Source organism: Brachyhypopomus gauderio, chromosome 1 (genome assembly GCF_052324685.1).
Source record: "Brachyhypopomus gauderio isolate BG-103 chromosome 1, BGAUD_0.2, whole genome shotgun sequence".
Classification (NCBI taxonomy): Eukaryota; Metazoa; Chordata; class Actinopteri; order Gymnotiformes; family Hypopomidae; genus Brachyhypopomus; species Brachyhypopomus gauderio.
The window spans coordinates 48749021-48764721 of NC_135211.1; the positions used below are offsets into that span (position 1 = coordinate 48749021).

At 46.7% G+C, this 15701-nt stretch overlaps 1 protein-coding gene and 1 long non-coding RNA gene across 3 annotated transcripts in view; one reads left to right on the forward strand and one right to left on the reverse strand.

The window, feature by feature from the left end:
* Positions 1–9069: 9069 nt before the first annotated feature.
* LOC143523423 (NACHT, LRR and PYD domains-containing protein 3-like) overlaps positions 9070–15701 on the reverse strand; it is a 28866-nt gene continuing 22234 nt past the window's right edge. Inside the window, exons 5-9 of one of the 2 annotated variants that reach the window (XM_077017871.1) lie at positions 11540–11716; positions 11076–11252; positions 10648–10824; positions 10063–10239; positions 9070–9807 (exon numbers count right to left, since the gene is read on the reverse strand). In XM_077017871.1, the coding sequence (XP_076873986.1) occupies positions 9801–9807; positions 10063–10239; positions 10648–10824; positions 11076–11252; positions 11540–11716 (715 nt within the window). In that variant the 3' untranslated portion in view covers positions 9070–9800. The remainder of the gene's footprint in view (positions 9808–10062; positions 10240–10647; positions 10825–11075; positions 11253–11539; positions 11717–15701) is intronic. The other variant, XM_077017881.1, reaches the window with a different exon arrangement.
* Positions 13496–14283, forward strand: LOC143527739 (uncharacterized). Its single transcript, XR_013134255.1, has 3 exons — positions 13496–13584; positions 13680–13853; positions 13963–14283. It is a non-coding gene; the product is annotated as an uncharacterized LOC143527739 (long non-coding RNA).

Sequence of the window (15701 nt, forward strand, 5' to 3'; positions counted from 1 at the left end):
ACAGATCTCTCCCGTTAAGGTATTACACATAATATGTCTGAATATAATGAAATGCGTTACTACTATAATATTCACAGGCTATACAGGCTTGCTGTGGGATACTTGTGCACCCCTGCCTCCTCAGTACCATGTGAAAGGGTTTTCTCCAAAGCTGGAGAAGTCCTATCAAAAAAGAGAAACCGCCTGAGTCCAAGCACAGTGGAAAAAATACTGTTTCTAAATAAAAATGAATAAAGTCCAGCACACCAGTATTCACAAGCACAATCCTATAAAAACACCACTAAAATTTGGCTAACCAGCAACATTCCCGATGCTAACGTGGACATTCCCGGCTTCACCACCGTGAGAGTGGACAGGGATGCCAAACAGAGCGGCAAATCCAAAGGCTCGTGCTGTATGTGAACATCAGATGGTGTAACCCGGGGAATGTGACTGTTAAGGAGATCATCTGCTGCCGGGATGTTGAACTGTTGGCGGTGAGTCTACGGCCCTATTTCATGAATCATTGTTTCCAGTAATTCAATTTCCCATGATGTAATTCATTGACACGAGACAGTACTCATGCATTTACTCACTACTTGAGTAGCTTTTAATCAAAGTACTTTTTTACTTTTACTCGAGTAAATTTTTGGATGCATACTTTTACAGGGTTGCCAACTCTCACGCATTGAGCGTGAGACACACGCATTTGACCGTTTTCACACGCTCTCACGCCACACTTCCGATATCTCATGCCGCAAAAAAAAATCTGTTCATTTACCTCAGATCCACATATATGATTCAATACGTTACTAGTTCGCTAGCTGTGGCGCCATCAACACCGGCGATATAACACTTAATCTGTGTCCATTTTACGTTCGCCACCCCCCCCCCCCCCCCCCCCCCGCTCAACAAAATACACACGCCACCCGCTCCAGGTTAAAATCTCACTCCAAGTGAACGTCAAAAGTTGGCAACCCTGCTTTTACTTTTACTTGAGTAACATTTGGTTCTAGTAACAGTGCTTTTACTTGAGTAAAATTGTTTTTTTTTTTTTTTTTTGGCCCACCTCCACCCCCCCATCTTTGGAGGACAACTTTGTTTTTATGTACAGATTTAAATGGCAATTATAACAATTCTGTATAATATATAGTATAGTGATAACAATATATAATATAGTGATAACAATATGCAAAGTGATAATTATTGGGGTTAGGTGGACCAAGAAAAGAGGGGGAGAGAAAGAATAAAAAGGGAAAAGACAAAGAGGCAGGAAAAGAAAGAAGAAAAAAAATAAATAAATTAATAATAATAATAATAATAATAAAAAATAAAATAATAATAATAATAATAAAATAAAACACGCAACCAGCTCAAATGACCACTGCAAAGAAGAACAGAAAGTAAACCAAATACATATAGTACAAATGAGTGCGATGTATGGGTGTTTGTGAGTGTGTGTATGTGCAACCTAAAAGTGCAACATAGGATAGATGTATGGAATGTACTTACCAGCAAGGGCGGATAGCTGCGAGAACATTCCCCCAGAGGCCAGAGGCGGGCAGAGAAAGACTCGGGAATCCCACCCGCCCACGGCCCCCCAAGGAGCGGTGGAGTACCAGAGCCGCACTTCCCAGAAACCCTCACATGCCCGCCCCCGCAGGCGGGAGAGAGAGACCCCAGACAGCGCCCCACCAGCCAAGGAGCGCAGGTCCAGGGGAACCGGAGGGAACTGATCAGTGGGAACCAAAGAGAGTTAAATTCCTCCAACTGGTCTTTAGAGGAAGCAGACATTCTCTCCAGACAGATGTGATCGAGTAATAAATTTTTGTAATGAGTAATATGCAGGTTCTTTTTCGTTTTCCAATTGATGAGAATGGTTTTCTTGGCGATGCATAGGGCAATGAGAACTATGTGTGATATGTTTGCCTCTGTATCTAATTCACTGACGTCTCCTAAGATGCACAGTCTGGGGGAAGTTGGGATGCAGCTTTTAAGCCCCGTGGACAATTCTACACATACCTTCTGCCAGAATTCCTGAACAGGCCTACAATCCCATATAGCATGCATATAGTTATCAATTATATTGTCTGTATAGTGGGTGCATATGTTTGATTGTGCTAGGCCCATTTGGAACATCCTTTGTCCTGTATAGTGTGTTCTATGAAGGACTTTGTATTGTATAAGTTGTAAGTTGGGGCTTTTACTTATTTTGAAGATATTTGTACATATGTTGGTCCAGAAATGTTGATCTGGATTAATAAATAGATCTCGTTCCTGTCACGGTGAGGGGGCCGGGTCGCCACCAGAGTGCGCGCAACCCGGCCAGCAGCCGATCCCACCACACACCCCCGCGCACGCAGCCACTCCCACAGTCGCAATCACCATCATACTGAGCACCTGTTTCTTGTTTACTTTGCACTTCTTAAGCAGGTCGTCTGGTCCAGTGCTGCACATTGCCACTACGAGCGTCACTGATCCAAGAGATCCTATACACATATTGTGTGTGCTAAGAGCATTACTTGGGCATCACTGTGTTGTGTTTGCGCTACGAGCATTACTTCTGCATCCCTGTATGCGCTACGAGTTTTACTTGAGCTGCCGTTTAAAGCCATGGAGAATAAACGTCCCTCTGTCTCACCCACGCCTCCGGTTGCCTCTGTTCCGACGCCTTCGGCGTCACAGAATGTGCAGCCAGGAGCAGCCGGAGGCGAGGGTGCCTCACCTCTGGAGGTACTAGCTCATCAGGGAGTCGTCCTGGGCCAACAACAGCAGGAGCTCCAGGAGCTCCGTTCGCTGGTGACTACCCTAACCTCGTGCATACAAGCTCTGACGGTGCAAACGTCTGTAAGACCTCCAGCACCCCGAGCACCGATTCCCCCCCCCAAACCTTACGGTGGGGACCCAGAGCGCTGCGAGGGCTTCCTGGTCCAGTGCCAGTTGTATTTTGACAGCATGCCTCATTTTGGTGAGAAAGAAAAAATCGCCTTCACAGTAAATTGCATGCGGGGCAAGGCACTGGACTGAGGAGCGGCCCAGGTTCACGGAGAGACCCCCTGCACCCAAGGGTATGAGATTTTCATACCCTTGAGATTGAGATTGAGATTTTCATCCGCGAGCTGAGAGCGGTGTTTGATCACCCCAGCCGCTGAAGATTCTGCGGCCAGAGTTTACTGCAGCTGCGGCAGAGAAGCCGTAGCGCCGCCGAGTATGCCCTTGAATTTCGGACCCTAGCTGCCAGGACCGGATGGGGAGAAGCGGCGCTGACCGATGTATTCCTGGCGGGTTTGAACCCGGACCTGCGGGCAGAGCTGTCATGCCGTCCCGAGGGTCAAGAATTTAATCAGGTGGTGCATCAGGCTATCACCCTAGATCGGCTACTGCAGGAGAGGAGCCGAGGAGCAGCGCTTCCTATCACCCCGCAGGCTCCCGTACACACACCGCCCCGTGAGACCACCACAGCTGAGCCCATGGAGATGGGTGCTACCGCCCCCCCCCCTCCCTCGTACCACAGGTCCAAGGGGGCGGGCTAGGGTGAGTATATCTCTTATGGGTAATCTTCTAACATGGGAGGTGTCTGTGTCTTACGGGGCAATGTCCCTGTCTGTGTTCGCTTTAGTGGACTCGGGAGCCTCGGGGAACATAATGAGGAGGAGCGTCGCTGAGCAGCTGAGGGTGCCCCTGATTCGTCTGGAGGAGTCGAGACGCGTGCAAGCACTGGACGGGCGACCTGTGGGCGGGGGTTTTATTTCTCAACGCACTGCACCAGTCACCGTATACGTTCAGGGCCGTAGGGAGAATATTAGTTTTTTTATCCTCCCTTCCACACGCTACCCTATCACTTTAGGTCTCCCTTGGTTCAAGCTTCACAACCCCGTCATCAACTGGTCCACGGGTAGGCTGCTGAAGTGGGTAGCGCCCCTCCAAGGCACTCAGTCTCCCTCCCGTGTGTTCACGCAATCCACCAGCGTAGAGAGCCCTAACATCAGCACCACTCCGGTCATTCCCGCTCCGTACCGTGATCTAGCGGAGGTATTCAGCGCTGTCAAGGCCACCCAGTTACCACCCCACCGACCCTGGGACTGTCACATCACCCTCAGGGCGGGTACTACGCCACCGCGCGGTCGAGTCTATCCACTTTCGCAGGAAGAGGAGTGGGTTATGGCCCAGTATATAAAGGAGGCTCTCGCTCAGGGCTATATTACTCCCTCCACCTCTCCCGCTTCAGCCAGCGTCTTCTTCGTAAAGAAGAAGGACGGGGGTCTGAGGCCATGCGTAGACTATCGAGGGCTCAATTCCCTCTTAGTGAACTTTGCCTACCTGCTGCCGCTAGTGCCGTCGGCACTGGAGCAGTTAAGGTCGGCTAAGGTTTTCACTAAGCTAGATCTACGCAGCGCCTACAACCTTATTCGCATACGCACGGGTGATGAATGGAAGACGGCGTTTAGTACCTCTACGGGTCACTATGAGTATCGCGTCTTGCCTTATGGCTTGGCCTCTGCTCCGTTGTTCTTCCAGGCGTTCATTAATGAGGTCTTAAGGGAGTATCTGAATAGATGCATTGTCGCTTACATCGATGACATCCTGATCTATTCTCCCTCCTACGACCAACATGTGCGTGATGTACAGGCAGTTCTGGGCATGCTCTTGCACAATCGTTTGTATTGCAAGCTCGAGAAGTGCAAGTTCCATCTCAGTGAGGTGAACTTCCTAGGTTACACCATCAGGCCAGGCTCCGTACACATGCAGCACAGGAAGGTGGAGGCGGTCGTGAAATGGACACAGCCTCACACACGGCGCGAGCTTCAGAGGTTTCTGGGCTTCGCGAATTTCTATAGGCGGTTCATACGCGCATATAGCCAGATCGCAGAGCCCCTTACTGATATGCTGAGAGGGGGAGGTACAAAGCTTCGCTGGACAGAGAGATCTACGAGAGCATTCAACCAGCTGAAGCAAGCGTTTGTCGACGTGCCGGTTCTGCATCAACCGGATCCTAACCGTCCCTTCATAGTGGAGGTGGACGCGTCGAACGTGGGAGTAGGCGCGGTGCTTTCCCAGCGGCCGAAGAAGCATAGCTCCCTCCGTCCCATAGCCTTTTACTCCAAGAAGCTCACCCCTGCCGAACGCAACTACGGGGTGGGAGACCGTGAGTTGTTGGCGATGCGCAAGGCATTCGTTGAGTGGCGGCATTGGCTGGAGGGGGCTAAGCATCCGTTCACCGTGCTTACGGACCACAAAAACCTGGAATACATCAGGACCACGAAACGGATGAACGCCCGTCAAGCCAGGTGGTCTCTGTATTTCTCTCGTTTCAAATTCCAGGTGACGTACCGGCCAGGAGAGAAGAACCAGCGTGCGGATGCGCTGTCTAGGTCCTTTCCTGGCAGTACGGAGTCTACGAGCGAGGAGCCGGTGCTTACACCGGAATGCGTCGTGGGAGCTTTGGAGTGGAAGATCGATCGGGAGATCGAGGCAGCGAACCCGCATCCAGGTTGCCCGCCGCACCGTAAGTACGTTCCCCCCGCGCATCGTAGTGCCCTCATCAGCTGGGCTCATACGTCAGTGGGGACGGGGCACCCAGGGGTGTCTAAAACGGCTCAGTTGTTGGGGGCTCGCTACTGGTGGCCGGGGCTGCACCGGGACGTACTGCAGCAGGTGGCGTACTGCAGCAGGTGGCGTCCTGCGCGGTGTGTGCGCGGTGCAAGGTGCCACACACTCCTCCTGCGGGTAAGCTCCTCCCTCTCCCTACACCCAGGCAACCATGGACGCACATCGCTTTGGACTTCATCACGGACCTCCCCTCGTCCGAGGAGAACACGGTCATTATGGTGGTAATCGACCGGTTCTCGAAGATGGTCCGCTTTCTTCCCCTGCGGGGCCTGCCCACCGCATGGGAGACTGCGGATCTCCTGTTTCGGCACATATTCCGGCAGTTCGGTCTGCCTGAGGATATCGTGTCGGACAGGGGACCGCAGTTCACCTCGCGTGTGTGGCGGGAGTTCCTGTCCAAGCTGAACATCACGGTTAGCCTAACCTCTGGTTACCATCCGCAGGCTAACGGACAGGTGGAGCGCGCGAACCAGGAAGTGGGAAAGTTCCTGCGTGCTTACTGCAGCGAGCACGCAGACACATGGTGCGCCCTTCTGCCCTGGGCCGAGTACGCACAGAACTCCCTCACTCATTCCAGCATGGGGATGACACCGTTCGAGTGTGTGCTCGGTCGCCAGCCGCCGCTCTATCCGTGGAACACCGCCTCCTCGGACCAGCCCATCGTCGAGGAGTGGTGTAAGAGGAGCGAGCGGGTGTGGGAGGACACCCATCAGCGGCTGAACGAGGCGATCCGGTGGTTCAAGAGGAAAGCCGACCGTCGAAGGGGAGAGGCCCCATCTTATCAGGTAGGGGATAAGGTGTGGGTCTCTACCGGAGACGGACGCCTGGGCAAGAGAGGTAAACTGGGGGAGAGATATGCTGGCCCGTATGTCATCTTGACGCGGCTTAACCCAGTCACCTATCGCATCAGTCTGCCCGAAGACAGACGTGTGTCGCGTGCATTCCATGTGTCCGCTCTCAAGCCATACAGAGCAGGTGCACTGGAGGAGGCCTCGACGTCGCGGCCACCCTCGCCGCTGCAGTTATCGGACGGACCCGCGTACCTCGTGGAGAGGCTACTAGACTCGCGGCGCAGAAGGGGTGGTTTGCAGTACCTAGTGGACTGGGTCGGGTACGAACCGGAGGAACGTTCTTGGATTCCGGCCTCTCGAGTGGTAGGCCCCTCCCTTATCGCCGACTTCCACAGGGAGCATCCAGACCGGCCAGCCCCGCGGCGACGGGGAAGACCGCGTGGGAGTCGACGGGAGGGGTCCTTGGGGGAGGGCTCTGTCACGATGAGGGGGCCGGGTCGCCACCAGAGGGCGCGCAACCCGGCCAGCAGCCGATCCCAGCACACACCCCCGCGCACTCAGCCACTCCCACAGTCGCAATCACCATCATACTGAGCACCTGTTTCTTGTTTACTTTGCACTTCTTAAGCCCGCAGGTCGTCTGGTCCAGTGCTGCACATTGCCACTACGAGCGTCACTGATCCAAGAGATCCTATACACATATTGTGTGTGCTAAGAGCATTACTTGGGCATCACTGTGTTGTGTTTGCGCTACGAGCATTACTTCTGCATCCCTGTATGCGCTACGAGTTTTACTTGAGCTGCCGTTTAAAGCCATGGAGAATAAACGTCCCTCTGTCTCACCCACGCCTCCGGTTGCCTCTGTTCCGACGCCTTCGGCATCACAGTTCCCATTTGGCTATCGGAAGGGAGATTGAGTCATCAAATTTTAACAATAATTTATACAGTTTTGATAATAATTTAGGAGTATATAGATTTAAAAATTCAGTTATCCATGCTGATATTTCTAAATTCAGTTGATTGCGGTTGAGTCTTTGTTGAATGATGGATTTTAATTGTTGATATTCCAGAAATCTACTGTTGTTTATTCCATATTCTGATACAAGTTCCTGAAATGTGATAAAGTTTCCATCTTTAATAACATGTTCTAATTTTTTTATTCCCTTGTCATGCCATGATGTGAAATGTAGTACTTTCTTGTTCTGACAGATGTCTGGATTGTTCCAAATGGGCGTTAGTTTGCATGGGATGAGTGGGGACTGAGTTAATTTAAGGAATTCCCACCAGGCTGTCAGTGAAGTATTTATGCTAAGGCTTTTAAAACAGTCCTCACGCTTAATATTAGAACTAATGTAAGGTAGGTCTGAGGGTTTTATTTTCCCGCAGAATGCTTGTTCTAGGTCCAACCATGGCCTGTCTATTAAGTCGTATTTGACCCATTTTAAAATGTACTGTAATCTATTGGCTAAGAAATATTGATAAAAATTTGGTAATTCTAAGCCACCATTGCGTTTTGGCTTTTGCAAGGTTTTCATACTTATTCTTGATGGCTTGTTTTTCCATAGAAATTTTGAGATGTTTGAATCTAAGGATTTAAACCAAGCAGCAGGGGGTTTATTTGGGATTAGTGAGAATAAATAGTTAACTTTGGGTAGAACCATCATTTTAATGGTAGCGACTCTCCCCATGAGTGATATAGGTAAAGCGTTCCAACGTATGAGATCATCTTCTATTGTTTTTAATAGAGGGATATGATTTAACTGCACCAAGTCTAACAGTTTAGCAGAGACATGTATGCCTAAATATCTAATATTACCTGATTGTAGTGGAGTGGTGGTCGTGTTCTGGAAACTACAATTTATAGGCAAAACTGTTGATTTGCCCCAGTTGATGGAATATTCTGTTATAGAAGAGAAGCTGTCTATAAGTTTGATTGTATTCGGAAGGGAAGCTTGTGTGTTCTGCAGAAAAAGTAAAAATTGAGTAAAATTGTTGAATACTCTACCCACCTCTAATTATTTTAAATAGTTTAGCTTAACAAAACTGTAATAGCGCAACTGACATCTGTAACCATTTTAATGTTAAATGTATGTTACATCTGTAATATAGTTCAGGACTTTAGTTAGGACGCATTTCTTTCACACTTCCTTGTTCAAGTTCCCAAACAAACACCTGTTGCCCAACAGCTCAGAGCGCATGGAGAGCTGTGCCCCCTTTGACTGCTAGATTGCGGAAGATGAACATCGGACATTTTCTATTTAATTTACAGCAGCGTTTCACATTAACACCTGCAGACCTTTTTAATTTGTAAATGTTTTCCCTGCTGTAAGTCACGTGAGTAAATGAATGAAGGACCATAATAATATAATGACGTATGAGTCTAAAAACATACTTGCCTGTGCAGTTATCTACACACACATTCATAATAATCTGATGTATGAGTATAAAACATACCAGTGTGTGCAGTTATCCACACACACACACTCATTCATTCATAATCTAATGATGTATGAGTCTAAAACATACCTACATGTACAGTTATCTTCATCTGGTGATTTGTGGAGAAAAGAAGCATTGAAATGATAAAGTGTGTATGGATGAACTGATGTCAACACCTGTTTTAAAGGTTAAATTATGGTCTACGCAGGGCTTTACATGTTTAATTCATATATATTTATTATCTTCAGACTACATTTTATTGTAGATTGGAGTAAAATACATGATTTTCATACACACAAACACACATACACACACACACACACACACACACACACACACACACACACACACGCTTCCTGGTACAATTTCATAATGTGATACTTCCACTTATTCCACCTCCACAGCTCCATAACATCACAGTGTTCATGTTTATGAACATAAAACAAAAGTATAAAAACATACATTTTATTTTTTCTGAACCATTTTACTGAACATTACAGTCATATGGCAACAGTTTCAGGACAAGTGTGTGTGTGTGTGTCCATGTAAGGTAGGCATGTGTGTGTGTGTGTGTCCGTGTGTGTGTCCATGTAAGGTAGGCATGTGTGTGTGTGTGTCCGTGTGTGTGTCCATGTAAGGTAGGCATGTGTCTGTGTGTGTCCATGTAAGGTAGGCGTGTGTGTGTGTGTGTGTGTGTGTGTGTGTGTGTGTGTGTGTGTGTCCGTGTGTGTGTGTGTCCAAGTAAGGTAGGCATGTGTGTGTGTCCTGGTGTCCGGATGTGGAAAGATATGGTGAAGACACACAGTCCTCTACTGCAGTCATAATGATACAATCACACTAACACACACAACCATGGAGACTCGTGTGTACAATCGTGTGTGTGTGTGTGTGTGTGTGTGTGTGTGTGTGTGTGTGTGTGTGTGTGTGGTCATCCTCTTCTCTGTATATGACTCAGATCAGGTCAGATTTCCGCTGAAGTGGTCAGATTCTGTAAGACAGAGTATAGGACAGAATCAGACATGAACACACACTCTTCACAGTCAGACATCACACTCTATACACAATCTCAATCAGTGTAAACACTCTCTGTAGCGTGTAGAAAAACTCCTCACATTTACAGACCAACAAACACACACAAACCCAGACACTGTGTGTATTCAGGAGAGACATGTAGTGATGTGTGTGTGTGTATGTGTGTGTGTGTGGTGTGTTTGTATAAAGAGTCAGTACGTCAGTAACTCACTCTAGTTTCTCCAGTGTACAGTGTGGATCCTCCAGTAGAGCAGAGAGCTGATTCACTCCTGAGTATCCTGGTTTATTGTCAGTCAGATTCAGCTCTCTCAGGTGTGATGAGGGGTTTGACCTCAGAGCTGAACACAGAGCAGCACAGCCTTCCTCTGTAATACTGCACCTAGACAGACTAGAGAGTAGGAGAAAAACTCCTCACACTTACACATCAACACAGACACTCACACAAACACAGAAACTGTGTGTGTATTCAGGAGATACATGTAGTGATGTGTGTGTGTAGAGAGATAGAACAAGCAAGAAAGTGTGTATGTGAATCTAATTAATACAGTGATAGTGTGTGTCTCAGAGGAAAAAGGTGTGGATACTGACTGTGTGTGTGTGTGAGAGATAGACAGTGAGAGAGATAGAGGATATTGACTCTGTGTGTGTGTGTGTGTGTGTGTGTGTGTGTGTGTGTGTGTGTGTGTGTGTGTGTGTGTGTGTAAGAGATAGGATATTGACTGTGTTTGTGTGAGAGGGTGAGAGAGGATATTGACAGTGTGTGTGTGTATAAAGAGTCAGTAAGTCAGTAACTCACTCTAGTTTCTCCAGTGTACAGTGTGGATCCTCCAGTAGAGCAGAGAGCTGCTTCACTCCTGAGTCTCCTGGTTTATTGTCAGTCAGATTCAGCTCTCTCAGGTGTGATGAGGGGTTTGACCTCAGAGCTGAACACAGAGCAGCACAGCCTTCCTCTGTAATACTGCACCAAGACAGACTGTAGAGAGAAGGAGAAAAACTCCTCACACTTACAGATAAGCACACGCACTCACACACACACACACACACACACACACACACACACACACACTCACACACTCATACAAACACAGACACTGTGTGTGTATTCAGAAGAGACATGCAGTGATATGTGTGTGTGTGTGAGCAAGTTTGAGTGCATGTGTGTGTATGTGTGTTTGTGTGTGTAGGTGTGTGTGTGTATAAAGAGTCAGTAAGTCAGTAACTTACTCTAGTATTTCCAGTTTACAGTGTGGATCCTCCAGTAGAGCAGAGAGCTGCTTCACTCCTGAGTCTCCTGGTTTATTGTAGCTCAGATTCAGCTCTCTCAGGTGTGATGAGGGGTTTGACCTCAGAGCTGAACACAGAGCAGCACAACCTTCCTCTCTAATACTGCAGCCCCACAGACTGTAGAGAGAAGGAGAAAAACTCCTCACACTTACAGATAAGCACACACACATACACACACACATACACACACACTCACACAAACACAGACACTGTGTGTATTCGGGAGAGACATGCAGTGATGTGTGCGTGTATGTGTGTGGAAGTGTATGTGTGTGCGAGCGCTTTTGTGTGCATGTGTGTGTGTGTGTGTGTTTGTGTGTACGTGTGTGTAGGTGTGTGTGTGTGTGTGTGTGTGTGTGTGTGTGTGTGTGTGTGTATGAAGAGTCAATAAGTCAGTAACTCACCCTAGTTTCTCCAGTGTACAGTGTGGATCCTCCAGTAGAGCAGAGAGCTGCTTCACTCCTGAGTCTCCTGGTTTATTGTTGTTCAGATTCAGGTATCTCAGGTGTGATGAGGGGTTTGACCTCAGAGCTGAACACAGAGCAGCACAGCCTTCCTCTCTAATACTGCAGCTAGACAGACTGTAGAAAGAAGGAGAAAAATTCCTTACACTTACATATCAACACACACATGAACCCAAATATCTCTCCCACACACACACACACACACACACGTGGCAACACACTCAAGATATACAGAGAAGAGGACTACCACACGTGCTCACACACACACACACACACACAATATATTAGTATAGGGCCCCTCATGTCAAAGTGACAGGTTGACCTCTAGTTGAACCCCCCCCCCCCCCCCCCCCACCACGCCCCCCCCCCCCCTCCCCCCCCCCCCCCCCCAAGCCCCCCCCCCCCCCCACCACCCCCCACCCCCTACATCACCCCACCGTGTGACGTCATCACATCAATCAATGTCAAGACGATCAAAGTGTAAAGCAATGCTTTGATATTTTGTTTCGATAAGTTTTGATAAGCTTAATTAAAACATTATTTTGATCTTCTTTGATGTCGACTCTCCGGAGCTGTGTAACCCTAGCCACCTGCGACACACACACACAAACACGCACACACACACACAAACCCCTAGTCCACACAGAACAACGCTAAAGACACACACACACATACTGATGCGCTCGCACATGACCTTGACTAGCGCTGTAGGGAAACCGTTATCTGCACACACGCACACATACACACACGCGCCCTTAGTCACACACACACACACATCCCTAGTAGCGCAGAGCCGCGCATGCGCACACAAATATGCTTACTTTGAGTAACTTCAAACAAAACTCTGATGAACCAATGAGGAGGCATTCTCAACAGACCAATCCGGGGTGCGTGTCTAGCGCGCGAGCATTTAAGGAGAGAGAGGGGGAACGTTTCCTTGAGGAGTCAACATGCATTCGACTGCGGTATGCGATTGTCCGTATGCTCCCTTTTCCTGAGAGAGAGGGAGGCCTCAACGTCTCAGACACACACGCTGAATTAAACCTCTATCACTACTCTAAAATGTGTCGAATCTTTAAAACTCATTTCCTGAGGGTCCTCGGCGTCTCAGGCTCACAATCTCTGTATGGCCTTGGCAACTTTCTCCACTGAATGAACTCCATTCAGTGATTACAGACCATATCATCGGTATCCCATACACCTGCATACACACACACACACACACACACTGTATTATAACAAAATACATCTCCCCCCACACCCCCCGAGAAAATGTACAAAAGAGGCTAGGAAGTTAGGTGTTTCAGTCTGACCAGTACCCCATCTGAGCGAGTCTTCACAAGATGAACACTTCTCAAACACGAGGTAAGACTTTAGAGTTATTATGAATGTATTAAATTACTACAGTATTATTATGAAAGTAATAAAACGTTGCTAAACCTTTAATGTAATATTAAACATTTATACTATATTTCACAACTGTTGAATAATAAGTTAACATTATAATATGTATATTAAGTTAACACAATAATATGTATAGTAAGATAACATCATAAGTCGTCATAATTGCATATTGTTTGAACGTTACATTTAAAACTGTCTTCCCTGCATTATAAGACCATACTGAATGAACCTTGGTTTTTCACAGAAAACTTCCATTAGTTATCCTACACTGCCATCTAACGGACATGTAATGTAATGAATCTCAGTTTTCACAGAAAACTTCCATTAGTTATCCTACACCGCCATCTAGCGGGCATGTAATATAATGATTTCTGAATGAATCTCAGTTTTCACAGAAAACTTCCATTAGTTATCCTATATAACTTATAATAAAGATTTTTTTTCAGATCATTTTCTACCAAATTAATATGTCTATTGTTCATAATATCTAGATGATGAATTTGAATACCAAGAGATTTCATTATATACGGATCTTGACGTCGAACATATAGCGATTGTACACCCTTTTCGTGGTTCTCCGGGTATTTATAAATTTTTTATTAGTATTATTATTATTATTATTTTGAATCATTATTATTCTCATTGGACTAAATTATTCAATCTTGTGTTTTCAAAGATGATGACATCATTAATCAAGCGATGAATGACTGGGAGCCTACTCCAGCATTAGAATCCCCTCCAATAATTACTCAACAGGTTCCGAATGCCTGGGAAACGTTGTCTGAAGCGAGTTCGTTGCGTTTCGACAGTGGGGAACATGCTTCACAACCCGGAGGACCTCCTCCGTCACGTAAGTTTTTTTATTTATTTTTTATTTTATTTTTTAAATGTTTTACCAGACATGAAATTAAATGATTTCACAAATCGATAGTAAGATTGTTTTCTCATCTGTACTTTAGCCGCCAGCGCGACTTCAAATCAGGAAGACGGGGCGGGTCAACTTCAGGAGCATGAGCCGAATCAATATGTGGAGGAGGAGGAGGAGGATCTCATGACGGCTGATCTCATTCGAAGGGCCAAAGACGCGGTTGTAATCGCTGAACGTCTGAAAGTCGCTCGTATCCACGGTACGCAGAGCCAAGTGATTTCGGCTTCGCTCGCAATGTTAAGCTCCGTTAATTTGTTAATGAGCGAAACCGTTTTTAATTTCAGAGAGGCCCTTTCATGAACCAATGTGTCTAATAAAGCATTTACACGAGTTCACTCATGAACCATAACGACATGATATATAACCAACGTGTCTAATAAAGCATTTATGATTTACACGAGTTAATTTATTGTCTTACAGAAATAAATGACAACCTGCATGTGGATACGATGAACCCTCACGTTTTTCAATCAGTACAATCTCTGAATGAACGTTTGGCAATACCTACCGATTACGGTGTTGAAACCCCCGAAGCCCGACCGGAGATTACACAATCAGAACAACAACACGATTGTTTCCATGAACTAGAACGATGTCTTACAGCGTTAAATGAGGGACTACAGGATGTAGTAACCCCTCACGTGTTTCAAACAGTACAATCTCTGAATGAACGTTTGGCAATACCTATGGATTACGGTGTTGAAACCCCCGAAGCCCGACCGGAGATTACACAATCAGAACAACAACACGATTGTTTCCATGAACTAGAACGATGTCTTACAGCGTTAAATGAGGGACTACAGGATGTAGTAACCCCTCACGTGTTTCAAACAGTACAATCTCTGAATGAACGTTTGGCAATACCTACCGATTACGGTGTTGAAACCCCCGAAGCCCAACCCGAGAATGTACAACCAGAACAACAACAACAATACGATTGTCTCCACGAATTAGACCGATGTCTTACAGATTTAATTAACCATAATCAAAATAACGCACCGATTGAAATTGATGAGGAGAGACCAGATTATTCTCACCCCGTGATCAATATTGAAACCGACCAAGTCGGTCGTGGAACAGCTACGGACCCAAATATTACAATAAAAAAGAGAGAAACGTTTAACAACACAGAAATTAGAAGAAGAGCGAATTTCTCCTCATTAGAGGACATAAACAGTTTCTCTGATTTTCACAACCATGTTTCGGGAATTATAGATGATATGGTAGAGGTTGCTCGCGAATCCGTAGAACCGAACGACGTCATGATTTTTCAAATTCATGGCCCTAATCTAAACATTTCAGAACCTATTGAAGTGACCCCTGAGGGAGTGGCGTTAGAATCCTTTCTATCACTTCTCGAGAAAGCCATTCAGAGCAACCTTGAAGTCTTGACGAGCGACGCTGTTGATTTGGTGATTCAATTAGTACACGCTCCGAGGGGAGGTGGGAAGAGAAAATTATCAGGCCTCCTCCTTTCCGAAGTTGTAAGAAAAAAACTCAGACATTTATACGATTTTCAAAACGAGGGTAATAATTTGTGTTTTGCCCTGTGCATCACACAGCTGCTGAATCCTGGGAGGAGTCGTTTTGAGATACGCAGGATAGCTGAGCAGTTACAGAGAGATGCGGGACTAAGCCCCCACGATGAGGTCGGGTTTGCGGACGTGCATCGATTTGAGAGTCATCTCAAGTGTAAAATTGTAGTCTTGCACCGCACCTCCTCCAAAAAAGGATATTCCTTTTTTCAAACCTCTGAAATCCCAAATGATC